At 44.1% G+C, this 27,380-nt stretch overlaps 1 protein-coding gene across 3 annotated transcripts in view; it reads left to right on the forward strand.

Annotated features, from left to right (window-relative positions):
- POPDC1 (popeye domain cAMP effector 1) overlaps positions 1-27,380 on the forward strand; it is a 186,861-nt gene that overhangs the window by 117,303 nt on the left and 42,178 nt on the right. For all 3 annotated transcript variants that reach the window (XM_075340087.1, XM_075340086.1, XM_075340084.1), the window contains exon 7: positions 24,467-24,608. In XM_075340087.1, coding sequence (XP_075196202.1) covers positions 24,467-24,608 — 142 coding nt within the window. The remainder of the gene's footprint in view (positions 1-24,466; positions 24,609-27,380) is intronic.

Here is a 27,380-nt window from a genome sequence, read left to right on the forward strand (position 1 = left end):
AATGGACCCCACAACTTATTGCCCAATTTCTCCCAAACGTGATATTGTCCTATATATGTCATCAGAAACATTTGTTGGCCGCAGGGTTGAGCAGGAAGGAGCGCTATTCGGCTTTTAAAGCAAAGACTTTGCAGGAATAGTTTGCCGGCGACATGTGCAGAGGCAATAAGGTGCCAGAACATCAGAAAAAAAAAGAAAAGTGACCCACGTTGTAGAAATTTATCTGTAGCTGCAGTGAATATTTTGTAGCACCCATGCCACACTCTTTATTTTTTTTTTTTTGAGAGAATTACAAATATGCCAGTTTATTGCCCATACATTGTGCCCCCATATATTGTAGCCCCTCAATATATTGTGATTCTGGAGACACATTCCATAAAATGTTAGATGTGCTCTTTACAGTACAATAGTGCTGTACATGGGGCCGCTTACTGTGGTTTAGGTACAAAGAGGCTTAAAAGGAGAAGGGCATTTAGAGCTGGGTGCTCTGACATCACTGGATTTTATTTGAAGAGCGGAGCCATATCGCTTTTCCAGTCTTTGTCCTACCAGTAATGTGGGACCCCCTATATTTCCGGTGTCAGATGACGCGCCTGAGTAGGGGTTGGCACTGTGGTGGTAAGTTAGTGGTAACATTGTGGGGTACAGAACATTTTTTTGATCGCTTTCAGTATAAGGTTGGGATCACATTCTTGTGATCTATGCTGAGCAATTACGTCAGGGTTTCCATGTAAATCTTCCAGAAATGTGATTCAAATGAGAACCCCAACTGTAACCACTCGCTCTAATGAGGCAGATGGAGACACTTTGGACTCTGTTTGATGTCTGTTTTGCTGGTGTCTATCTTTTTAGGCATTTTACAGAGCTGTGGTCATCCACATTTGTGCACTAAAAAGATGCCTAAAATGATGGGACACCTCTAGAACAAAGACCAGACGGAGTCAAAAGGGTCTCCATCAGCCTCTTTATAGTGAGTGTTTCCAACGGGGGTTTTGTCTGAATCGCGTTTTTTATGGATTTACGTGGAAACCTTAACTTAAGTAATCAGCAGGGAGCGCAGAATAAATATCAGCCGAGCCTTATTCCTATTTTTGGGAGGCAGAATGAAGAAACAGACAGCAGTACAAGAAAAGTTCCTATTTTTATTTGGTGTAGTTCACAATGCGATATTAGTGATAGGATGAAACTGTTGTGCGGGTTGGAGTAATTACAGCGATACCAAATTTATATAGGTTTTTATGTTTTGTTTCTATAACACAGTCAAGATACTTTTTTTATAATAAACCAGCTGTAGTACCTGGCGTTGCCCGGGATAGTAACTGTCTCTCTGTTTCTCTCCCAGTATCTGTCTGTCTCCCCCTCTGTCTGTCTGTGTCTGTGTCTGTCTCTCTGTATCTGTCTGTCTCTTTCCCTGTCTGTCTCTTTCCCTGTCTGTGTGTCTCTTTACCTGGCTGCATTGTGACATGCCAACATCCCATTTAAGGGCATGGCTGCGCATTATTCTGAAGTTCTGGCAGCATTGTGGCTCCCAGCTCCATTGACTTTAATGGAGGCAGGTTTTTTGACAAATAACTGTAAAGCGTGGGGTTAAAATTTCCCATCAAAACATAGTCTATGACGTTCCCTGAGTCAAACGGAGTGTTTGTGTAAAATTGGTGATTGTCCTTGCTACTGTGCAAATTCCTTTAGCGGACACACACACATACACTCAGCTTTATATATTAGACTATCTGTAGTACCCGGGCACTACAGATAGTGGCGCCCGGGGTTCAATTTTCTGGTCAATACATAGTCTATGACGTTCCCTGAGTCACATGGGATATCTGTGCAAAATTTCGTGATTGTAAATGCAACGGTGCGGATTCCTTTAGCAGACATATATATATATATATATACTAGAAGGTGGCCCGATTCTACGCATCGGGTATTCTAGAATTTACGTATTGTGTAGTTCATGTATGATTTTTGTTATAGATATATATATATATATATATATATATATATATATATAGATGTTGTTGTGTGTAGTTGCCAAGTGTTTGTGTAGGGCGCTGTACATGTTCTGGGTGTTGTCTGGGTGTGGCGGGGGGTGAGAGCGGTGTTGTATGTGTGTTGCGTTGTTTGTGGAGCGCTGTGTATCTGTCGCGTTGTGTGTGTGTGTGTTGCGCGGTTTGTGTGCGTGTGGTGTGTTTTGGGGGGAGGTATGTTTTGTGCAATGTGTGTGTTGTGCGGTATGTGCGTATATTTATGTATGCCGCGGTGTTTGTGTGTTGGGTGTTGTGTGTGTGCAGCGTTGTCTGTGTGTGTGGGTGTCTGTGTATGGCGGTGTTTGTGGTTCCCTGTGTGTGTGTGTGTTGGGGGGAGGTGTGCACCTCCCATCGTGCTCCATCCCCCATGCTGCGCACCCCCCATCATGCCCCATCCCCTATGCTGCGCATTCCCCATCGTGCTCCATCCTCCATGCTGCGCACTCCCCATCGTGCTCCATCCTCCATGCTGCGCACTCCCCATCATGCTCCATCCCCCATGCTGCACACCCCCCATCGTGCTACATCCCCCATGCTGCGCACCCCCCATCGTGCTACATCCCCCATGCTGCGCACTCCCCATCGTGCTACATCCCCCATGCTGCGCACTCCCCATCGTGCTACATCCCCCATGCTGCGCACTCCCCATCGTGCTACATCCCCCATGCTGCGCACCCCCCATCGTGCTACATCCCCCATCGTGCTACATCCCCCATCGTGCTACATCCCCCATGCTGCGCACTCCCCATCGTGCTACATCCCCCATGCTGCGCACCCGCCATCGTGCTCCATCCGCCATGCTGTGCACTCCCCATCGTGCTATATCCGCCATGCTGCGCACTCCCCATCGTGCTACATCCCCCATGCTGCGCACTCCCCATCGTGCTACATCCCCCATGCTGCGCACTCCCCATCGTGCTACATCCCCCATGCTGCGCACCCCCCATCGTGCTACATCCCCCATCGTGCTACATCCCCCATCGTGCTACATCCCCCATGCTGCGCACTCCCCATCGTGCTACATCCCCCATGCTGCGCACTCCCCATCGTGCTACATCCCCCATGCTGCGCACCCGCCATCGTGCTCCATCCGCCATGCTGCGCACTCCCCATCGTGCTACATCCCCCATGCTGCGCACTCCCCATCGTGCTACATCCCCCATGCTGCGCACCCCCCATCGTGCTACATCCCCCATCGTGCTACATCCCCCATCGTGCTACATCCCCCATGCTGCGCACTCCCCATCGTGCTACATCCCCCATGCTGCGCACTCCCCATCGTGCTACATCCCCCATGCTGCGCACCCGCCATCGTGCTCCATCCGCCATGCTGCGCACTCCCCATCGTGCTACATCCCCCATGCTGCGCACTCCCCATCGTGCTACATCCCCCATGCTGCGCACCTCCCCATCGTGCTACATCCCCCATGCTGCGCACTCCCCATCGTGCTACATCCCCCATGCTGCACACTCCCCATCGTGCTACATCCCCCATGCTACACACTCCCCATCGTGCTACATCCCCCATGCTGCGCACTCCCCATCGTGCTACATCCCCCATGCTGCGCACTCCCCATCGTGCTACATCCCCCATGCTGCGCACTCCCCATCGTGCTACATCCCCCATGCTGCGCACTCCCCATCGTGCTACATCCCCCATGCTGCGCACCCCCCATCGTGCTACATCCCCCATGCTGCGCACCCCATCGTGCTACATCCCCCATGCTGCGCACCCTCCATCGTGCTACATCCCCCATGCTATAATAGTTCTCCTATTATACTCAGAGAGGAGTATAATAGGAGGACTGTAATAGGAGGAGTAGTCCTGGGGGGAGAGGAGTATAATGCTGGCTCCCTGCACATGTGTACCGGGAGCCGGTGTACACTGGTAACTATGATACACATCGGGTAACTAAGGGACCTTAGTTACCCGATGTGTATAATGGTTACCAGCGTTCACGGGCTCCGTCAAGATCCCAGCATCGCAAGGTTATGTCTGGCGCTGCTGGGATCGTGACAGAGCCGGTGTACACTGGTAACTATGATACACATCGGGTAACCAAGGGACCTTAGTTACCCGATGTGTATAATGGTTACCAGCGTTCACGGGCTCCATCAAGATCCCAGCATCGCAAGGTTATGTCTGGCGCTGCTGGGATCGTGACGGAGCCGGTGTAGAAGCAAGCGATATCCCAGGATATTGTGAGTGTGTGGATGTGATGTGTGAGGTGTGTGTGAGAGTGAGTGTGATCTGATGTGTGTGTGTGTACTCACCTGGGAGTCGGAGCTCCGTGTCAGTTGGGCCAGAGCGAGCGTGCATTGCGTGAGGGGGGCGGGGCCTGCAGAGAGCCGGGGCGAGAGGCCAATCCGTGTGGGGGGGGCGGGGCCATGGCGAGCCCAGCGGCCAATCAGCTTTGTGTCACCGTAAGGACACAATTTTGGAGCATGACAGACAGACAGACAGACAGGCAGAATAAGGCAATTATATATATAGATATATATATAAATATATATATATATATATACATACATACATACATACATACACTCAGCTTTATATATTAGATTGTTTTTCCGTCACAACATTCTGACAGCTGTAACTTTTATTTTTTGGCAAATAGGGCTGTATGAGGGTTTATATCTAGCATGATGAGTTGAAGATTTTTTTGGTATAATTTTCAGGAAAACAACATTTTTTGATTGATTTTTATTTCGGTTTTTTTATATGAAGAATGAACAAAAACCACCATTTCACTTATTGTTTTTTTTTTATATTTTTCTTTTGTGGTTTACCATGCAGTAAAAGTGATAATACTGATTTATTCTTTGGGTCAATACGGTTACAGCGATACCAGATTCATATTGTTTTTTTTATGCTTTTCTACTTTTACACATGAAAATTTATATTAATGTGTTTTTGCATCGCCGTATTCTGAGACCTGTAACTCTTACTTTTCTTCTGGTTGAGCCATATTAGGGCTTGTCTTTTGCAACGGAGTTAAGCGTTTTCATTTCTATATATTTTTTAATTTTTTTTTTTTTTACAGATGACTTTTTGTTCACTTTTTATTCACTATTTTTGTGTGTCAGTTTGATGAACAAATGCGAGTTTTTGGCTCTTTTTTTTTTTTTCTTCAATGGTATTTGCCAATGTAATTTGACATTTTTATACATTAGGAGTCTGTGATAATAATTATGTGTATGTTTCTTTGCTTGTTTATGTTTTAACACAAATGCTGCGTTTTAAGTGGCAAAATGGGTTTTCATGATTTGTGTGCGCTTTTTATGTTTGTTTGTTTTTTTTTACTTGTTTACACATTAATTCTTTTTATTTTTTCCCTTAGTCCCACTGTGGGACATGAATATTTTTTAGGCTATGTTCGCACGTTATATCCCAATAGGAAGAAATTATTACAAGAAGGTAATTCTTATATGACCCTCAGGCAAATGTTTATATATGCTCCTCTTTTTCAAGTCCGATATTTCATTCCTGCTGTGGAACAGAGAAGATAGCCCCGTTCTGGATATATAAATTCTTCGTTTCATCATCTCATCATGGGACAAACGTCACTATGGTGGGCATAAATCGGTATGCACGCATGCAATTTATCTACAAAAATTAGAACAAAAACAAATAAGTACACACTATAAACACATACATGTTTCTCCCTACAATAACCCGACAACAAAATAAAATTATATATAACAATTTAAAAAAATAAAATAAAAAGCCACAGGATTGACCAGGAGACAAAGAAAAGCGTCACCAAGCATATATTTATGATCTACAGGAACGCTCCAAATCCCAGGGTCTCATTGAGGCCCTGCGGATTCAGTGTGCCCAACCTGAAGATCCATCGACTCTCCACCCTCGCCAAGATTTTGCTCAAATCACCTCCCCTTATACCTAATTCCACTTGATCAATTGCCTTTACTCTAAGGACATGTGGATTGCTGTTATGCATCTCCTTAAAATGACGTGGGAGTGTCTTGAGTTGGGTGTTATCCTCTACCGTTCTTGCCTTCGCAATGTCCCTACAGTGTTCGCGTATGCGGACTTTCAGTTCACGGGTCGTAAGACCCACATACAACTTTTTACATGGGCACTCACCTACATAAATAAATAACCCCCCTTGAGGAACAAGTTAAACGTTTCCGTATATCAAATCGTCTAGTACCATCAAAGTTGGAAAAAGTTTTTGACTTAACGCAGTTAGCGCAGGCTTTACAAAGGCCACATGGGAAAAAGCCCTGATCAGACACCGGTATCTCTTTTTTATTTATCTTATCCCGATCAAAATGGCTGCATACCAGTATGTCCTTAAGGCTTTTTGACCTACGTGCTGTAATAAGGGGCCTAGGAGGGAGAAACTTCCTTATAATAGGGTCTGATTGCAATATCCCCCAATGTTTGATCATTATTTCCCTCATCTCCATCCATTTATTATGATACGTGGTGATAAATCGTATCGGTTCCTTCTTCTCCACATCACTGTTCCCTCCAACTTCTTGATTTCTGGGAAACAATAAGGTGTTCCTTGGGGTATGTCTGGCCCGTTGAAAGCCCTTCCGAATCATTTTTTTACTATACCCCCTTTCCCTGAACCTATTGGCCAGTTCTCCAGATTGTCTCTCAAATGATTCTTGATCTGAACAGATACGTCTGGTTCTCAGGAACTGGCCCACAGGTATCCCTGAAATCACCGACCTAGGATGTGAAGATGAGGCGTGCAACAAACTATTGGTAGCCGTACTCTTTCTAAAGATGGAAGTTGAGAGAAAACCATCTTCTCTAGTTTGGATTAGAATATCAAGGAAGTCCAGTTCCCTTCCTTGCTTAAATGTCAATTTGATGTTCAACTGATTTTCATTAAGTGATCGCATCACTTGATCAAGACCATCTGGGGGGCCGTCCCAGATAAACAATACGTCGTCAATGTAACGCATCCAATTGAGGATGCAATTACAACCCGGGACGGTATCCCCCAAGAAAATCTCCCGCTCCCACGCCCCCAAAAAAAGATTCGCATACGAGGGGGCGCAAGCCGCCCCCATCGCAGTTCCCTGCGTTTGCAAAAAGAATTTCTGATCGAATGTAAACACGTTGTGCGTGAGTACAAATTCTAATAGCAGCAAAAGCAACTCAATCATAGGTTTTTCGATGTTACTATTGTTGAGGAAATAGGCGACTGCTCGCAGCCCGTCCGCATGCATAATAGACGTATATAGGGACTCGACATCGGCCGTGACCAACGTCATATTTGGTCCCAATTGTATACCCTCCAACCTACACAAGGCCGATGTCGTATCCCTGATGAATGATGGTAATTCGATGACTAATGGCTGCAGGTAATGGTCAATGATGCTGCAGACGACCTCACACAGTCCCCCATTTCCTGCCACAATAGGCCTACCTGGCGGATCAGTTATACTCTTGTGTACCTTCGGTATCAAATAAAATGTTGCCAGCCTAGGGTGCAGTTTTTTAATATAGTCCACCAATTTCTTGGGTATTACACCCTGTTCAAAGCCTGCTTCAATGATAATCAATAACTCCTCCTTGAACGAGGGAAGAGGATTGGTGGTCAATCTTTTGTAACATTGTTTTTTGTTAAGTAGCTTATAGGCCTGGCGCTCATACATAGTGGTAGGCCACACCACTATGTTCCCGCCTTTATCGGCGGGTTTGAACACAACATCATTCCATGTCTGTAGCTCCATCAATGCTGCCCTTTCTTCCTTAGTTAAATTCGAAGGACCAAAAGGTCCTGTGAATTTTTGCTGAAATTCCTGTGCAACCATACGTGTGAATATTTCTATGGCCGGGCATGAGTTGAAGGCCGGGAATTTAGTGGATTTATTCAAAAGATCATGAGGAAAGGCACTCACCATTTGTGACTGGCTCTCCTCCTCCAATGATTCCAAAATGGCCAGAGCTTCCTCCTCCCGTGTGGACCACTGATCTTGGGATTGTTCAGTTCGGCTATATAAACGTCTAAAAAACAGTTTCCTCGCAAACATATGCAAATCCTTTACGGATGTGAATGGGTCTGCCAAACAAGTAGGAGAGAATGATAAGCCCTTACTCAACAACAATATTTGTACTTGTGTTAGATTATGCTGAGAAAGATTAATCACCTTAAGTTGTTGCTGATTTTCCGCATTATCCCTATTGAAAATATCATATGAGCGTTTGGTGAACTTTTGTTTGTTCCTTGACCGTGTATTCACCCCATGATTACGATCCATAGACGCATTACTGCTTGCCACACTAGATGATACCGACTGCACCGATGAGCTCCTAGACCGATCCTTTCCTTGTTCCACCTTCTTATACTGCCATCGAAAAATTCTATTGCTTTCAAAATCTCCCACATCCCGTAAATACTTCTTCTGTTTGTCACTAGATATATCTTTTTCCCATTTCTCAAAATCCTTCTCTAATGTGGTTGCCAGATTTTGAAAGGACTCAACACTCATCTCCTTCTGAAGACTTTGCTGGGTCAATTCAATTTCCTTTTCCATTTTCTCTAAAGTCATACTGTTTTTTTCGATGATAATACGGATAAATTCCAATGAACAAGCTGTCGCTGCCGCCATCCATCTCTGATTGAGACCATCGTCCTCCAAATCAAAGGCTGGGTAAATCTGCACACGGAGCCCTCTTGGAACAATTTTTTGTTCCAAGTAACTCTCCAGGGACATCCGAGTCCAACACAGCTTGGTTTTCTTATGTAACATATTTTTATATCTCCTGGTCAATTCCTTCTGTGTACTATTAGAATCCATATTGACTGCAACACCACGATTAAAAATACCCGCGGCTTTGGACTGCCACGCTGTCAGCCTGGCTTCAAAGTCCATAATTTCAACACGACCACTCTGTAATAGAAACAGAACAAAGTATAATACCACACAGCAGGTCAAATCCATCTATGGACACTCCATTAATCAAATTATATCCCAATAGGAAGAAATATGAATTTTTTCATCCCGAAAGAAGGAGTATTCAATGTCACAGTAATAAAAAATTATTTTTATTAACATTTAATTTATAAATAACACCACACAATAAAAATAGTAAATTGCAGTCAACAAAAGTGTGTATATCAGGGTGTCGCGGTATCAATATTGCACATAACATCCAAATAATGTCCGATCTATGTTCAACCATAAATATTATTTCAGGTATTTAAAATATCAAAGTACTTTTGCAAACCAAAACGGCCTAATGGTCACTATATAATGCCATGGCCAGTGTATAAATAGTTCCGGGCTGTTAAATGCTGTATTAAAGTCTGTGTATCGTCCCTCCTCTCATGCAGAGCCAAGTCACTACGTTCGATGTCACTGTGCATATACATCCATCAGTGTCGGCAGTGTGATTCTACCACACATCCTATAGGTAATCTGCACAACAGACAAGGAACGGAGAGAGTCGAATCGGCACGAGCGGACATATGAATAATGACACCGTGCTGTTATATGCCTATCTCAGTACTCTACCCACGCCATATCACTATCACTCCATCAGTTGCTGCCAATAGTGTACAAGGGACACCCATGCAAAGGCAATGTGTCACTCCTTAATGATTATTACAGCTAACAAGAGATGGAGGAAGTAATAACGGCATGCAGATAACAAAAATTAAACCAATCGGACATATTGGACTATGTACAAGGTTCCTAATGCTCTATCGCAGTGCCACCAGCCAGCAGCCACCTAAGCGACCGCTATGAATCCACGTAAGGACCGGCACAGCAAAAAAAACCTCCGGTACAATGTGCTAGCATGGCATCCTGCAATTACAGCAAAGTATTACCTTAGTACGTGCGCCGCAAACACCCGATCCCCGTCACTTCCTGTTGAATTTATTGCTGTAAATGTAATTAATCACCTTGGGACGGAGCGCTTGCTGGGAACCTAAAATCTTCCTCGGACTGAACATTAGGCGAGAGAATGGGGGACGCTCCTGCGTCGCTGCACACGTCCGGTGCTTGACACGCAGGATGCGCTCCACCATCGCCTGACAGGAAGTCCCCTTTCCAACAGGAAGTGACGGTTCTATGCAAGCGCCCAAAGAATCCCGGATAGGTGGGCGTAACGTATATAATCCCTGTAATCTCCGTGACCCGACATGCCCCCTGTAGAAGCCGGGAGCGAAACACGTGTCGGGGATCGGGTGTTTGCGGCGCACGTACTAAGGTAATACTTTGCTGTAATTGCAGGATGCCATGCTAGCACATTGTACCGGAGGTTTTTTTTTGCTGTGCCGGTCCTTACGTGGATTCATAGCGGTCGCTTAGGTGGCTGCTGGCTGGTGGCACTGCGATAGAGCATTAGGAACCTTGTACATAGTCCAATATGTCCGATTGGTTTAATTTTTGTTATCTGCATGCCGTTATTACTTCCTCCATCTCTTGTTAGCTGTAATAATCATTAAGGAGTGACACATTGCCTTTGCATGGGTGTCCCTTGTACACTATTGGCAGCAACTGATGGAGTGATAGTGATATGGCGTGGGTAGAGTACTGAGATAGGCATATAACAGCACGGTGTCATTATTCATATGTCCGCTCGTGCCGATTCGACTCTCTCCGTTCCTTGTCTGTTGTGCAGATTACCTATAGGATGTGTGGTAGAATCACACTGCCGACACTGATGGATGTATATGCACAGTGACATCGAACGTAGTGACTTGGCTCTGCATGAGAGGAGGGACGATACACAGACTTTAATACAGCATTTAACAGCCCGGAACTATTTATACACTGGCCATGGCATTATATAGTGACCATTAGGCCGTTTTGGTTTGCAAAAGTACTTTGATATTTTAAATACCTGAAATAATATTTATGGTTGAACATAGATCGGACATTATTTGGATGTTATGTGCAATATTGATACCGCGACACCCTGATATACACACTTTTGTTGACTGCAATTTACTATTTTTATTGTGTGGTGTTATTTATAAATTAAATGTTAATAAAAATAATTTTTTATTACTGTGACATTGAATACTCCTTCTTTCGGGATGAAAAAATTCATATTTCTTCCTATTGGGATATAATTTGATTAATGGAGTGTCCATAGATGGATTTGACCTGCTGTGTGGTATTATACTTTGTTCTGTTTCTATTACAGAGTGATCGTGTTGAAATTATGGACTTTGAAGCCAGGCTGACAGCGTGGCAGTCCAAAGCCGCGGGTATTTTTAATCGTGGTGTTGCAGTCAATATGGATTCTAATAGTACACAGAAGGAATTGACCAGGAGATATAAAAATATGTTACATAAGAAAACCAAGCTGTGTTGGACTCGGATGTCCCTGGAGAGTTACTTGGAACAAAAAATTGTTCCAAGAGGGCTCCGTGTGCAGATTTACCCAGCCTTTGATTTGGAGGACGATGGTCTCAATCAGAGATGGATGGCGGCAGCGACAGCTTGTTCATTGGAATTTATCCGTATTATCATCGAAAAAAACAGTATGACTTTAGAGAAAATGGAAAAGGAAATTGAATTGACCCAGCAAAGTCTTCAGAAGGAGATGAGTGTTGAGTCCTTTCAAAATCTGGCAACCACATTAGAGAAGGATTTTGAGAAATGGGAAAAAGATATATCTAGTGACAAACAGAAGAAGTATTTACGGGATGTGGGAGATTTTGAAAGCAATAGAATTTTTCGATGGCAGTATAAGAAGGTGGAACAAGGAAAGGATCGGTCTAGGAGCTCATCGGTGCAGTCGGTATCATCTAGTGTGGCAAGCAGTAATGCGTCTATGGATCGTAATCATGGGGTGAATACACGGTCAAGGAACAAACAAAAGTTCACCAAACGCTCATATGATATTTTCAATAGGGATAATGCGGAAAATCAGCAACAACTTAAGGTGATTAATCTTTCTCAGCATAATCTAACACAAGTACAAATATTGTTGTTGAGTAAGGGCTTATCATTCTCTCCTACTTGTTTGGCAGACCCATTCACATCCGTAAAGGATTTGCATATGTTTGCGAGGAAACTGTTTTTTAGACGTTTATATAGCCGAACTGAACAATCCCAAGATCAGTGGTCCACACGGGAGGAGGAAGCTCTGGCCATTTTGGAATCATTGGAGGAGGAGAGCCAGTCACAAATGGTGAGTGCCTTTCCTCATGATCTTTTGAATAAATCCACTAAATTCCCGGCCTTCAACTCATGCCCGGCCATAGAAATATTCACACGTATGGTTGCACAGGAATTTCAGCAAAAATTCACAGGACCTTTTGGTCCTTCGAATTTAACTAAGGAAGAAAGGGCAGCATTGATGGAGCTACAGACATGGAATGATGTTGTGTTCAAACCCGCCGATAAAGGCGGGAACATAGTGGTGTGGCCTACCACTATGTATGAGCGCCAGGCCTATAAGCTACTTAACAAAAAACAATGTTACAAAAGATTGACCACCAATCCTCTTCCCTCGTTCAAGGAGGAGTTATTGATTATCATTGAAGCAGGCTTTGAACAGGGTGTAATACCCAAGAAATTGGTGGACTATATTAAAAAACTGCACCCTAGGCTGGCAACATTTTATTTGATACCGAAGGTACACAAGAGTATAACTGATCCGCCAGGTAGGCCTATTGTGGCAGGAAATGGGGGACTGTGTGAGGTCGTCTGCAGCATCATTGACCATTACCTGCAGCCATTAGTCATCGAATTACCATCATTCATCAGGGATACGACATCGGCCTTGTGTAGGTTGGAGGGTATACAATTGGGACCAAATATGACGTTGGTCACGGCCGATGTCGAGTCCCTATATACGTCTATTATGCATGCGGACGGGCTGCGAGCAGTCGCCTATTTCCTCAACAATAGTAACATCGAAAAACCTATGATTGAGTTGCTTTTGCTGCTATTAGAATTTGTACTCACGCACAACGTGTTTACATTCGATCAGAAATTCTTTTTGCAAACGCAGGGAACTGCGATGGGGGCGGCTTGCGCCCCCTCGTATGCGAATCTTTTTTTGGGGGCGTGGGAGCGGGAGATTTTCTTGGGGGATACCGTCCCGGGTTGTAATTGCATCCTCAATTGGATGCGTTACATTGACGACGTATTGTTTATCTGGGACGGCCCCCCAGATGGTCTTGATCAAGTGATGCGATCACTTAATGAAAATCAGTTGAACATCAAATTGACATTTAAGCAAGGAAGGGAACTGGACTTCCTTGATATTCTAATCCAAACTAGAGAAGATGGTTTTCTCTCAACTTCCATCTTTAGAAAGAGTACGCCTACCAATAGTTTGTTGCACGCCTCATCTTCACATCCTAGGTCGGTGATTTCAGGGATACCTGTGGGCCAGTTCCTGAGAACCAGACGTATCTGTTCAGATCAAGAATCATTTGAGAGACAATCTGGAGAACTGGCCAATAGGTTCAGGGAAAGGGGGTATAGTAAAAAAATGATTCGGAAGGGCTTTCAACGGGCCAGACATACCCCAAGGAACACCTTATTGTTTCCCAGAAATCAAGAAGTTGGAGGGAACAGTGATGTGGAGAAGAAGGAACCGATACGATTTATCACCACGTATCATAATAAATGGATGGAGATGAGGGAAATAATGATCAAACATTGGGGGATATTGCAATCAGACCCTATTATAAGGAAGTTTCTCCCTCCTAGGCCCCTTATTACAGCACGTAGGTCAAAAAGCCTTAAGGACATACTGGTATGCAGCCATTTTGATCGGGATAAGATAAATAAAAAAGAGATACCGGTGTCTGATCAGGGCTTTTTCCCATGTGGCCTTTGTAAAGCCTGCGCTAACTGCGTTAAGTCAAAAACTTTTTCCAACTTTGATGGTACTAGACGATTTGATATACGGAAACGTTTAACTTGTTCCTCAAGGGGGGTTATTTATGTAGGTGAGTGCCCATGTAAAAAGTTGTATGTGGGTCTTACGACCCGTGAACTGAAAGTCCGCATACGCGAACACTGTAGGGACATTGCGAAGGCAAGAACGGTAGAGGATAACACCCAACTCAAGACACTCCCACGTCATTTTAAGGAGATGCATAACAGCAATCCACATGTCCTTAGAGTAAAGGCAATTGATCAAGTGGAATTAGGTATAAGGGGAGGTGATTTGAGCAAAATCTTGGCGAGGGTGGAGAGTCGATGGATCTTCAGGTTGGGCACACTGAATCCGCAGGGCCTCAATGAGACCCTGGGATTTGGAGCGTTCCTGTAGATCATAAATATATGCTTGGTGACGCTTTTCTTTGTCTCCTGGTCAATCCTGTGGCTTTTTATTTTATTTTTTTAAATTGTTATATATAATTTTATTTTGTTGTCGGGTTATTGTAGGGAGAAACATGTATGTGTTTATAGTGTGTACTTATTTGTTTTTGTTCTAATTTTTGTAGATAAATTGCATGCGTGCATACCGATTTATGCCCACCATAGTGACGTTTGTCCCATGATGAGATGATGAAACGAAGAATTTATATATCCAGAACGGGGCTATCTTCTCTGTTCCACAGCAGGAATGAAATATCGGACTTGAAAAAGAGGAGCATATATAAACATTTGCCTGAGGGTCATATAAGAATTACCTTCTTGTAATAATTGTGTTTAGTTTATGCATAGGATATTTCCTTTTTGCCCGATTGAATTTATTGCTGTAAATGTAATTAATCACCTTGGGACGGAGCGCTTGCTGGGAACCTAAAATCTTCCTCGGACTGAACATTAGGCGAGAGAATGGGGGACGCTCCTGCGTCGCTGCACACGTCCGGTGCTTGACACGCAGGATGCGCTCCACCATCGCCTGACAGGAAGTCCCCTTTCCAACAGGAAGTGACGGTTCTATGCAAGCGCCCAAAGAATCCCGGATAGGTGGGCGTAACGTATATAATCCCTGTAATCTCCGTGACCCGACATGCCCCCTGTAGAAGCCGGGAGCGAAACACGTGTCGGGGATCGGGTGTTTGCGGCGCACGTACTAAGGTAATACTTTGCTGTAATTGCAGGATGCCATGCTAGCACATTGTACCGGAGGTTTTTTTTTGCTGTGCCGGTCCTTACGTGGATTCATAGCGGTCGCTTAGGTGGCTGCTGGCTGGTGGCACTGCGATAGAGCATTAGGAACCTTGTACATAGTCCAATATGTCCGATTGGTTTAATTTTTGTTATCTGCATGCCGTTATTACTTCCTCCATCTCTTGTTAGCTGTAATAATCATTAAGGAGTGACACATTGCCTTTGCATGGGTGTCCCTTGTACACTATTGGCAGCAACTGATGGAGTGATAGTGATATGGCGTGGGTAGAGTACTGAGATAGGCATATAACAGCACGGTGTCATTATTCATATGTCCGCTCGTGCCGATTCGACTCTCTCCGTTCCTTGTCTGTTGTGCAGATTACCTATAGGATGTGTGGTAGAATCACACTGCCGACACTGATGGATGTATATGCACAGTGACATCGAACGTAGTGACTTGGCTCTGCATGAGAGGAGGGACGATACACAGACTTTAATACAGCATTTAACAGCCCGGAACTATTTATACACTGGCCATGGCATTATATAGTGACCATTAGGCCGTTTTGGTTTGCAAAAGTACTTTGATATTTTAAATACCTGAAATAATATTTATGGTTGAACATAGATCGGACATTATTTGGATGTTATGTGCAATATTGATACCGCGACACCCTGATATACACACTTTTGTTGACTGCAATTTACTATTTTTATTGTGTGGTGTTATTTATAAATTAAATGTTAATAAAAATAATTTTTTATTACTGTGACATTGAATACTCCTTCTTTCGGGATGAAAAAATTCATATTTCTTCCTATTGGGATATAATTTGATTAATGGAGTGTCCATAGATGGATTTGACCTGCTGTGTGGTATTATGTTCGCACGTTGCGTTTTTTTCCGCGTTTCTGCAGCGTTTTTAGCAGCAGCGTTTTTGCGCTAAAACGCATGCGTTTTTGATTGCCAGCAAAGTCTATGGGAAAAGCAGAAATCCTGTCTGCACTTTGCTTTTTTTTCTGCAGCGTTTAATTTGCATATTTGTGGTCAAAAACCATGCTGAAAAAGAAGCAGCATGTCAGTTGTTTTTGCCATTTCTGCAGCGTTTCCTTAACATTGGAGTCAATGAGAAATGGCAAAACGCAACCAAAATCACAATTCCTGCGTTTTTCATGCTTTTTCCCTGCTTTTCCACTGCGTTTTTGGATCCAAAAACGCATGCTTTTCTGGACAAAAATTAATGGGTTCTAATGTTCCTTTACACACACACAATAACCGAAAATTTAAATGTTAAAAAATTATAAACTTCACCTATTTTTCTGATAAAATGTGCATAAACACTATTTTTTCATTAAAATTGATAATTTCCCATATAGTTTTATTAAAAGTTAATTTTATACTTTTTTTCTCTTTTTTCATTCTTTTTGACTAATTCAACTTTATTTCTCAGTGTCTTGATCTAAAAAACGCATCTGCAGAAACGCAGGTGAAAACGCAGGTAAAAAGCGCTAAAAACACGGTAAAAACGCATGCGTTTTTAGCGCTAAAAAATGGTCAAAAGCCATTTGGTCAAAAACCAAGGGAAGGAAAACGTGCAGAATAAACTGCAGGTACTCCGACGCAACGTGCGAACATAGCCTTAGTCTGATTACTGATCTCATGCACTGCTGTACTTGAGTACAGTAGCACATGGGACAGCCTGTAAAACCTTGCTTATAGGACCATCGTACCGTGGGGTCATCAGATGACCCCAGGGTACCATAACAGAAATTGGTTGGAGCTGTTGCCCGCAGCTGTCAACTGTCATGTATGCGTTTTATGCCACTTTTTTGTTAGCTGTATGATATCAAGACATAGTTTTTGCTATGTGTTTTTTATTTATTTTACAGTGTTTTCTTAAAGGGTTAACTAGTGTGACAGTTCTATAGATTGGGTTGTTATGGATGCGGCGATACCAATTAGGTGTACTTTTTGTGTAGTTTTTTTACACAAATATGATTATTTCTTGGAATATTTTTTTTTATTTTTCTATTCTTTAATTTCTCATTAATTTGTTTCATCTTTTTTTAACTTGTTACTTAGTTGATTTTTGGGACATTTCCATTTTCTGCTCTGATCGCAGCTACACTGTATTGCATTGCTGAATCATTGCAGTACAGTGTAGCTGTCAGAAGCTTCAGAGATTATGCTCCTGGCATGATTCCTGAGGCCTCCTGTAGATGGGTCACCATGGCGAAGATTACGTCGCAGGAGCACTGATTAGAGGGGGGATGGAGCGGGATCCCTCTCCCAATCACCTAAGTGCAATGATCAATATTGATCACCACACTTATGAGGTTAAACAGCCAGGGATGGCGAGGGGACAGTTCCTGGCTGTGAGCGCTGGGGTGTGGCTGTCGAGAAAGCCGAGCCCCTGGCAGCTATCGTGGGGGTACAGCTCCTGCGATCGCCAGGATGTACCGATACAGCCAAGGTCGGGAAGTCCCCAACAAGCAGAACATACCGGTGCATTCAAGGTGGTCAAGAGGTTAAAATATTTATAAAACCATGCATCATTTCCTTTACTCCACACAAATACTTGCTACTTAGGGGCACTTTGCACACTACGACATCGTAGATGCGATGTCGGTGGGGTCAAATTGAAAGTGACGCACATCCGGCGTCGCATACGATATCGTAGTGTGTAAAGCCTTTTTGATACGATTAACTAGCGCAAAATCGTCGTAATCGTATCATCGGTGTAGCGTTGGGCATTTCCATAATTTGCAAATGACCGATGATACGATGTTGTTCCACGTTCCAGCGCCATCACACATCGCTGTGTGTGAAGCCGCAGGAGCGAGGAACATCTCCTACCTGCGTCCTGCGGCTCACGCCAGCTATGCGGAAGGAAGAAGGTGGGCGGGATGTTTACGTCCCGCTCATCTCTGCCCCTCCGCTTCTTTTGGCCGTGTGACGTCGCTATGACGCCGCACGACCCGCCCCCTTAATAAGGAGGCGGGTCGCCGGCCAGCGCGACGTCGCAGGGCAGGTGAGTGCATGTGAAGCTGGCGTAGCGACAATGTTCGCAGCTATCACCATAATATCGCAACGGGGGCGGGGACTATCGCGCTCGGTATCGCAAGCATCGGCTTGCGATGTCGTAGTGTGCAAAGTGCCCCTTAGTGTTGGGATATCACATAAAATTCCAATAAAATAAATTTAAGTTTGTGGGTACAACGTGAAAAAAAGTGTAAAAGTTCAGAGTCTGAATACTTGTTCTAGCCATGTTTGCAAAAAATAAATATGTGGGAATGTAAGAACGAGGGCATTTAAAACTCAATTTGTACTTTAAATTGGCTTCATGTACAAACTTTGGATTCTGATGACACAGTAATAGCAATCTTTACTCGTGGGATCATCAACACTTGCTGTAAGGCAAAATGGGTGTTTTAAAGAAATGAGACTGATGTAGTCTGTGTTAGCAGCTACGGTTATAAGTGCAAATCCAAATAATAATTGTAATGACAATGTAGAATTTGCTGCCAAAATCCATTACATTGTGCTCAATGCATTAAGTTTGTAACCTGCATCAAATTTAATATTGTATATATTGCCAATGTATTCTCCCTTGCTGTGTACATACTCCTTGATGTAGGCCTGGGGGTGTGCTTGTTTAGCTTCATTTAGCTGCAGACCATGAATACATTAATTTTGAGCTTCATTATCTCTATGTAGACTATGCTTATACAGTTTAGGTTCTTAACTGACAATTTGTTTGAACCCCTTCCCAACATTGGATGTATCGCATGTACCAGAATGTTCTACTTTGCAGTGAGTTCCCACAAATGAACACACTGATACAGGAGCCCTACATTTGCGATCGCCGCCGAGAGCTCTGCTTAAGTGACAGCCAAGCTCCAGCTGTCACAGTCAGGGCCGATCGTACCACCTTTTGCTGTATAACCAATTAAATGCTAACGATCGCAGCATTTAACTTCCCTACCCTGGCAATTTTCGTTCTTTCCTCCCCTTTTTCCAAGAGCCATAACTTTTTTATTTTCCCATCAATATAGCAATATGAGGGCTTGTTTTTTTGCAGGACAAGTTGTACTTTTGAATGACACCATTAGTTTTACCATATAGTGTAATGGAAAAAAATTCCAAGTATGGTAAAATTGCAAAAAAAGTGCAATTGCACAATTATTTTGTTTATTTTTTTTCACTTACCATGTTCACGATATGGTAAAACTGACCTGGCATTATGGTTTTCCCAGGTCAGTATAAGTTCGTAGATACCAAACATGTATAGTTTTACTTTTGTCTTCCAAATATGTGTATTTTTGAAGTGCACAAAATTGTGTTCGACCGTGCTATTATAAACGCTTAAAAAGACAGACAATGCAAGAGTATAAGCCAGAGACAGTTCAGTGTCTTCATCTGCCTCATTATAGTGAATGTTTCATCAGGTGTTCCATCTTAATCACATCATTTGGAGATTTGAGAGATTTACACGTAAAACTCAGTGTAAGTGCTAAGTGTAGAGCACAGGGTAAATGTGAACCAAACCTTACTGTGACACCCTGACGAAGGTCTCTTTGTAGTCGAAACACATATCGAGTGCTGGACTGCAGTGATCCTCTCCTATACGCCACCTCATTCATTATTCTTGCTTAGTCTAAGGCTATGTGCGCACGTGTGCGTAATTCATGCAGTTACGCTGCGCTTTGTAGCGCAGCGTAACTGCATGCGTCCTGCGTCCCCTGCATAATCTATGGAGATTGTGCAGGGGCCGTGCGCACGTGGCGTCTTAGAGCGCAGCGCTTTGGCTGCTGCCCGAAGCGCTGCGTTCAAGAAGTGACTTCTTCCGTGCGCTTTGCCGGCAGCTCCTGCTCTGTCTATGGCAGGAGCTGCAGGCAGAGCGCATGGAATCAGCTTTTTTTTTTTTTTTTTTTCTATGGACATTTTCTGCAGCGATTTGATGCGCACGTGTGCTCTTCAGATCGCTGCAGAAATTTCTGCAGGGCTAGTACGCAACGTGCGCACATAGCCTAAGGGAATATACATTTTACTCTGTAGTTAATTAGCGCTCTTTACGTTCTGAACCCTGTGGTGCACCCAAAAAGTTGTTTTCTACCACATGAGGTGTATCTGTGTTTGCAGGAGATATTGCACAACACATTGTATGGTCCATTTCCTTGTGAAAACTAAAAATTTCGGGCAAAAGCACCTTGTTTGTGGGAAAAATATATTTTTTCATTTTCATGGCTCAATGTTAAGAAATTCTGTAAAACATCTGTGGGTTCAAGGTGCTCACCACAAATCTTGTTAAATTTCTTGAGGGGTATAGTTTCCAAATTGGGGTCACTTGTTGGGGGTTTCCACTGTTTAGGCACATCAAGGGCTTAGCAAAAGCAACATGGTGTCTATCTATTTTAGTGAATTTTGTACTCCAAAAGTCAAGTGGTTCTCCTTCTCTTGTGAGCCTTGCTGTGCGCCCAAACAGTAGTTTTTGGCTACATACGGGGTATTGGCATACTAAGGAGACATTGCACAACAAATTGTATGGTCCATTTTCTCCTGGTACTGTTGTTAAAATTTTAAATGAGAGGCAAAAGCAACATTTTTTATAGATCTGAATAGTTATACAGAGTTCATTAAGAGATCCGAGTCTGGGGTCAGTGCACGGATACTAGGTATCACGCACAGATCCCGAATTTTACAGTCTGTGTTCGCCCATCACAACAAACTATGTATTAGCCATGTCTTCATTGCCAGTTAATTTCTCCTTGACTTGAAGACCTTGTCCAATTACTTCATTGTTAATTTTCTCATAGCTCTTCTCCTGTTGTCACCGCATCTTGAGTGATCATCGATCTGAGTAGGTTGAAGTCTTTTACAACTTCGAGGTCGTCACCATCCATCTCAAATGTGTTCCGGTCATGCCCGGCAGTAGCCAATATCTTTGTTGTTTTTGTTTTGAGTAGCAGTCCCATGTTCGAGCTTTCCAGCTTGACACTCCGTAATAAGTCTTGATTCCATCTATGCTTGCTTTCAATGTAGTATTGCTTGCGTATTTAAGATTGTTGATGATTCGTTCAATAATTGTGATTACTTCTTCATTTTCAGCAAGTCCAGCCTTGTTGAAAATAGCTTGTGCTGATAAATTGAAAAGAAATGGTGACAGGATGCAGCCTTATCTGATGTATCGCTCCACTTTGAACCGTGTCTTGTCGCCATGTTTCGTTCTGATGATTGCTTCTATGTAGATGTTCCTAAGGATGCTTATGAGATGCTTCGTCACACTCATATCCTTCGTGGTATTCAAAATTTTCTGTTGCTACTATGAATGCAATAGTACAATAGTTTGGACAGTCGGTAGCATCTCCCTTTTTCGTAATAGGACTAAACACTAGTCTTGTCCAGTCCTTGGGCCATTTACCAGTTGTCCATATCTGTTGACACAGTCATATGATAACAACAACTGCTGTTTCAGAGGACTTTATTAGCTCTCTTGGAATATTGTCACATGCAGGCACTTACCGTAGTTGTTTGACAAAAGCTTTATTGCTTCGTCTTTCAGGATGCTCGGTTCTCTATCAATTACAACCTCAGTTTCTTCCTGTATCACTCAATCATTCTTGTAGAGGTTATTATGCTCAATAGGAGAGACACACTACAAAACCAGCACCAAACCAGCAAAAGCGCAGCTACAGATACACTTTACGCAAGCTGCCAAAGCTAGGCTAGCCTTTAAGGGCCAGGATATTCTTCACCCAGCTCCCACTATAGGGGAGGGGGACTTTGACAGAGAACCTCCTGGCCTGCTGTCGCCAGAAAGCTAGGGTCTGGTGGCACTGTTGGAGCATAATAAAGGACCTAGCAAATGCTCTTGGAGAAACACAAGGAGGGTAGAAAGCCGAAGGAAAACCAAATCAGAAAGATCACATCCAAACAGAGAAAGGCATTGTTTGTACCACTGACCACCACTACCAGTTATGAAGTGCAATAGACAGCATTGACCTTGGCTGGGAAAAGGGAATTAGCCCTCCTTATACTGGAGGAAATGATCAGGTGTTGATTACCTCCCAATCCCTCCAAGAGAGCCTCTCCCCATCAGTCTGCACGGCAGAACGGACAAAATTTTACCACTGCCTGGAATCAGACACAGCAGCATCCTTCATTGCCTGGCAACTGGGAAACACAGCGTCCGATGTTCCATGAGCAGTCGAACCTGTGGGAGACATGGTGTCCCAAGTCACCACACACCCCACCACTCCACTATGCACAGCTCCCTCAGATTGGGATGGGTTACCTGTGCATGTGGAAGCTCCACGCCCAGGATGAACAGACCCCTTCTTGGTAAACGGGGGAGGCTGATCATGTACTCTTTCAGGGACAGCAGGACAATGGCAGCGCTTAAGAACGGAGTAACATCAGGCCAGATCCACTCCTGAGTGGAAGCACCAAACCACCATTTCTAACAGAGAAAATGTGTAAATTTTCCAACTTGTATTAATCTGTTCTGGCTCAAATAGTTTGTTCCCATTGATGTCTTCCAACATGCTAACTCTTGATTGAAACTTTAGGTATGCCTTCCTGGTTTTGCCTCTCAGATGTTTGCTTTCTAACTCTAATATATATATATATATATATAAAAAAATATATATATATATATACATATATACATATATATATATATATATATATATATACATATATATATATATATATATATATATATATATATATATATATATATATATATATATATATATATATATTGGTAATAAAGTTCATTGTCTGCTAGACTGGCAATTTTTCATCTTTTACTGATGTTGTCTGCCTTTTGCATTTTCCATTCATCCTTCTTCAATGATCTTTATAGTCTATTCCGTTAACAATGGCTGCAGGGGTCCATAGTTCCTCAGGCTTTCTTTCATTCTAGTGATCTAAATCAGCTATTCAGACTGGACCAAAAAACCTCAGGCATGTTGGTCAAATCGAAGTTGGAAACTGCCTGTTGTCTATCATGATCAGTTCCACAGTCAGCTCCTTGCCTTGTTTTCACGGTAATGAAGGACAAACTTATCTATGTTGAACAGATACCTAGTCAATTTGATTCTAATGGGCCCCAATCGGTGATGTTTATGTGTGGAGTCTCCTTTTATGACTTTGTAAGAATGTGTTCCTGATGGACATTTGATTTGTCATACAATAGTCAAAGTTCCCAAAAATGGTTCCATATTTGCCATTGCCTACTTTGGCATTCAAGTCTCTCATTGTCATGAGTGAGTCTTGTTTTGGTGTTTTGTTGATTTCTTCTTAAAACATGATCGTAGAATAATCCAAATCCACAGAGGGAGAAAAGAAATGGTGGCACTCACCCTTAGCAGAAATCTTCTTTTTATTTCATCTAAAAATTAAAAACACATACAGTAGGGGGATGCAGGATACATCTAAGATGCAGGGAATGACAAGACAGACCGTTTAGCGCACCTAGGCGCTTTGTCGGGTACTGACATCTGTTGTTGGTGAGTAGACCTGTATGACTGTGGCATGGAATGGTGCTCCTTGTAATTGTATCGCGATGACTCTATCACTGACTGCATTGTACTTCAGGATAGTGCTGGCCAATCTTCAGTTGAGAATGAAAACGACACCGTTTCGTCTTTGGTTGTCATGACCAGAATAGTAGACCCAATATTCGTTTGACTGAAAATGTCTGGATTAAGTCCATCTTAGTTCACTAATTCTGAATAAGTTGAGTTCTGTTCTGTTCATTTGGGCTTTGATAATGTCATGCTTTGGTTCATGGTTTCTATGTTCCAAGCTCCAAAAGGAATTATATCTCTACAGCTTTTGATTTTCTCTTTTGACCAAGCAACATAAGCACCAAGACAACCTTGTGGCTTTGATCCTGGAACCTCACAAGCATTGATCATACTCGGGTCGAGCATCAGTTCTTCCCCCAGTAGCTCGTTGAGTGCCTTCCGACATAGGGATGCACCTTCCAGCACTATATTACATTTTTTTAGTTGTAATCTCCATCAAGTTTTCTTGTTGCTGGGCAGTACGTTTAATCTGGCATCTCAATTGAAACTGGGGTGTCCCTGCTGGCAAAATACACTGCAAATGGCATAGCTTTCCACATCACTGATTCATGCATGCTGTACCAATGCGACAAACCATGCTACTGTAGTTACTTGACTGATTAATCATACTGCACTGTTTTATTATATTTTGTTCTGTATTTTTTATTTCCAGAATTAAAACAAAAAAAACTCGGCTTATTGTATAGAAACACCCTAACAATGTTTTTTGCATTGCATACTCAGTAAATCAAATTTTACTCTTTTTTTTTTTTTTTTAAATGGTGCACACAAGTAATATGTGATGGAAAACATTTCTTATTTTTATTTAGGTGGCAAAGAAAATTGACCGTCAACCTAGTCTCTGCTCCCAGCTGTCTGTCATGCAGATGAGAAACAGCATGGCCAGCACAAATGACAGTGAGGATGGTTTACATAATTTTCTACGAGGAACTTCAACGGCTTCTTCTTTGCGTAAGTGCCCTAGTAAATGAAAAATCTTGATGCCAGCATCCGTCTTCATGTTTGTGAACAGATGGTAATGCAATAAATAACTGCACTTTATAAGGCTTATTAAACAGCAGTGAAGAATGTACTTTTATCCTACAACGTCACATATAAGATCCTACTAGAATAGCGAGGCGTGTCTTCCCTCAACTAGTCCCTCATCGGAACTAGTCCTGCCTAATGTATGTGTTTGACAATGCTGAATAAAATAACATTGTTAAAAGATTGGAGCACTAGTCTAGTTGCATTAAAAAACCTTATTAATATAAACAAATCTGTACCCATACTACTAAAATTGTAAGTGAGGACCTCACAGGTTCCCTTTACCCTTGTTTAAGATCTGCTTCAGATGTAAGTCTTCATGTCAATCTGTTGACCATTCCTTGACTGGATACAATGTTTGGACCTTCGTTGTAGTGTTTCAGGCCCTCAAGGTATAAGGTGCCATAACAATAACAAAGCTACACCTTGATAAAATGTAACATTTTTATATATATATATATATATATATACATATATATATATATATATATATATATATATATACTAGAAGGTGGCCCGATTCTACGCATCGGGTATTCTAGAATTTACGTATTGTGTAGTTCATGTATGATTTTTGTTATATATATATATATATATATATATATATATATATATATATATAGATGTTGTTGTGTGTAGTTACCAAGTGTTTGTGTAGGGCGCTGTACATGTTCTGAGTGTCGCGGGGGGTGAGAGCGGTGTTGTATGTGTGTTGCGTGTGTTGCGTTGTTTGTGGAGCGCTGTGTGTCTGTAGCGTTGTGTGTGTGTGTGTGTTGTGCGGTTTGTGTGTGTGGTGTGTTTTGGGGGAGGTATGTTTTGAGCAATGTGTGTGTTGTGCAGTATGTGCGTATATTTGTGTGTGCAGCGTTGTCTGTGTGTGTGGGTGTCTGTGTAGGGCGTTGTTTGTGATTCCTAGTGTGTGTGTGTTGTGCAGTGCGCGTGTGTGTGTGTGTTGGGGGGAGGTGTGCACCTCCCATCGTGCTCCATCCCCCATGCTGCGCACCCCCCATCGTGCTGCATCCCCCATGCTGCGCACTCCCAAACGTGCTCCATCCGCCATGCTGCGCACTCCCAAACGTGGTCCATCCGCCATGGTGCGCACTCCCAAACGTGCTCCATCCGCCATACTGCGCACTCCCCATCGTGCTGCATCCCCCATGCTGCGCACTCCCAAACGTGCTCCATCCGCCATGCTGCGCACTCCCCATCGTGCTCTATCCGCCATGCTGCACACTCCCAAACGTGCTCCATCCGCCATGCTGCGCACTCCCAAACGTGCTCCATCCGCCATGCTGCGCACCCCCTATCATGCTCCATCCGCCATGCTGCGCACTCCCAAACGTGCTCCACCCGCCATGCTGCGCACTCCCAAACGTGCTCCATCCGCCATGCTGCGCACTCCCCATCGTGCTCTATCCGCCATGCTGCACACTCCCAAACGTGCTCCATCCGCCATGCTGCGCACTCCCAAACGTGCTCCATCCGCCATGCTGCGCACCCCCTATCATGCTCCATCCGCCATGCTGCGCACTCCCAAACGTGCTCCATCCGCCATGCTGCGCACTCCCAAACGTGCTCCATCCGCCATGCTGCGCACTCCCAAACGTGCTCCATCCACCATACTGCGCACTCCCCATCGTGCACCATCCGGCATGCTGCGCACTCCCAAACGTGCTCCATCCGCCATGCTGCGCACTCCCAAACGTGCTCCATCCGCCATGCTGCGCACTCCCAAACGTGCTCCATCCGCCATGCTGCGCACTCCCAAACGTGCTCCATCCGCCATGCTGCGCACTCCCAAACATGCTCCATCCGCCATGCTGCGCACTCCCAAACGTGCTCCATCCGCCATGCTGCGCACTCCCAAACGTGGTCCATCCGCCATGCTGCGCACTCCCAAACGTGGTCCATCCGCCATGCTGCGCACTCCCAAACGTGCTCCATCCGCCATGCTGCGCACTCCCAAACGTGCTCCATCCGCCATACTGCGCACCCCCTATCATGCTCCATCCGCCATGCTGCGCACTCCCAAACGTGCTCCACCCGCCATTCTGCGCACTCCCAAACGTGCTCCATCCGCCATGCCGCGCACTCCCAAACGTGCTCCATCCGCCATGCTGCGCACTCCCAAACGTGGTCCATCCGCCATGCTGCGCACTCCCAAACGTGCTCCATCCGCCATGCTGCGCACTCCCAAACGTGCTCCATCCGCCATACTGCGCACTCCCAAACGTGCTCCATCCGCCATACTGCGCACTCCCCATCGTGCACCATCCGGCATGCTGCGCACTCCCAAACGTGCTCCATCCGCCATGCTGCGCATTCCCAAACGTGCTCCATCCGCCATGCTGCACACTCCCAAACGTGCTCCATCCGCCATGCTGCGCACTCCCAAACGTGCTCCATCCGCCATGCTGCGCAATCCCAAACATGCTCCATCCGCCATGCTGCGCACTCCCAAACGTGCTCCATCCGCCATGCTGCGCACTCCCAAACGTGGTCCATCCGCCATGCTGCGCACTCCCAAACGTGGTCCATCCGCCATGCTGCGCACTCCCAAACGTGCTCCATCCGCCATGCTGCGCACTCCCAAACGTGCTCCATCCGCCATACTGCGCACTCCCCATCGTGCACCATCCGGCATGCTGCGCACTCCCAAACGTGCTCCATCCGCCATGCTGCGCACTCCCAAACGTG

Source organism: Anomaloglossus baeobatrachus, chromosome 3, assembly GCF_048569485.1.
Source record: "Anomaloglossus baeobatrachus isolate aAnoBae1 chromosome 3, aAnoBae1.hap1, whole genome shotgun sequence".
In the NCBI taxonomy this organism is placed as follows: Eukaryota; Metazoa; Chordata; class Amphibia; order Anura; family Aromobatidae; genus Anomaloglossus; species Anomaloglossus baeobatrachus.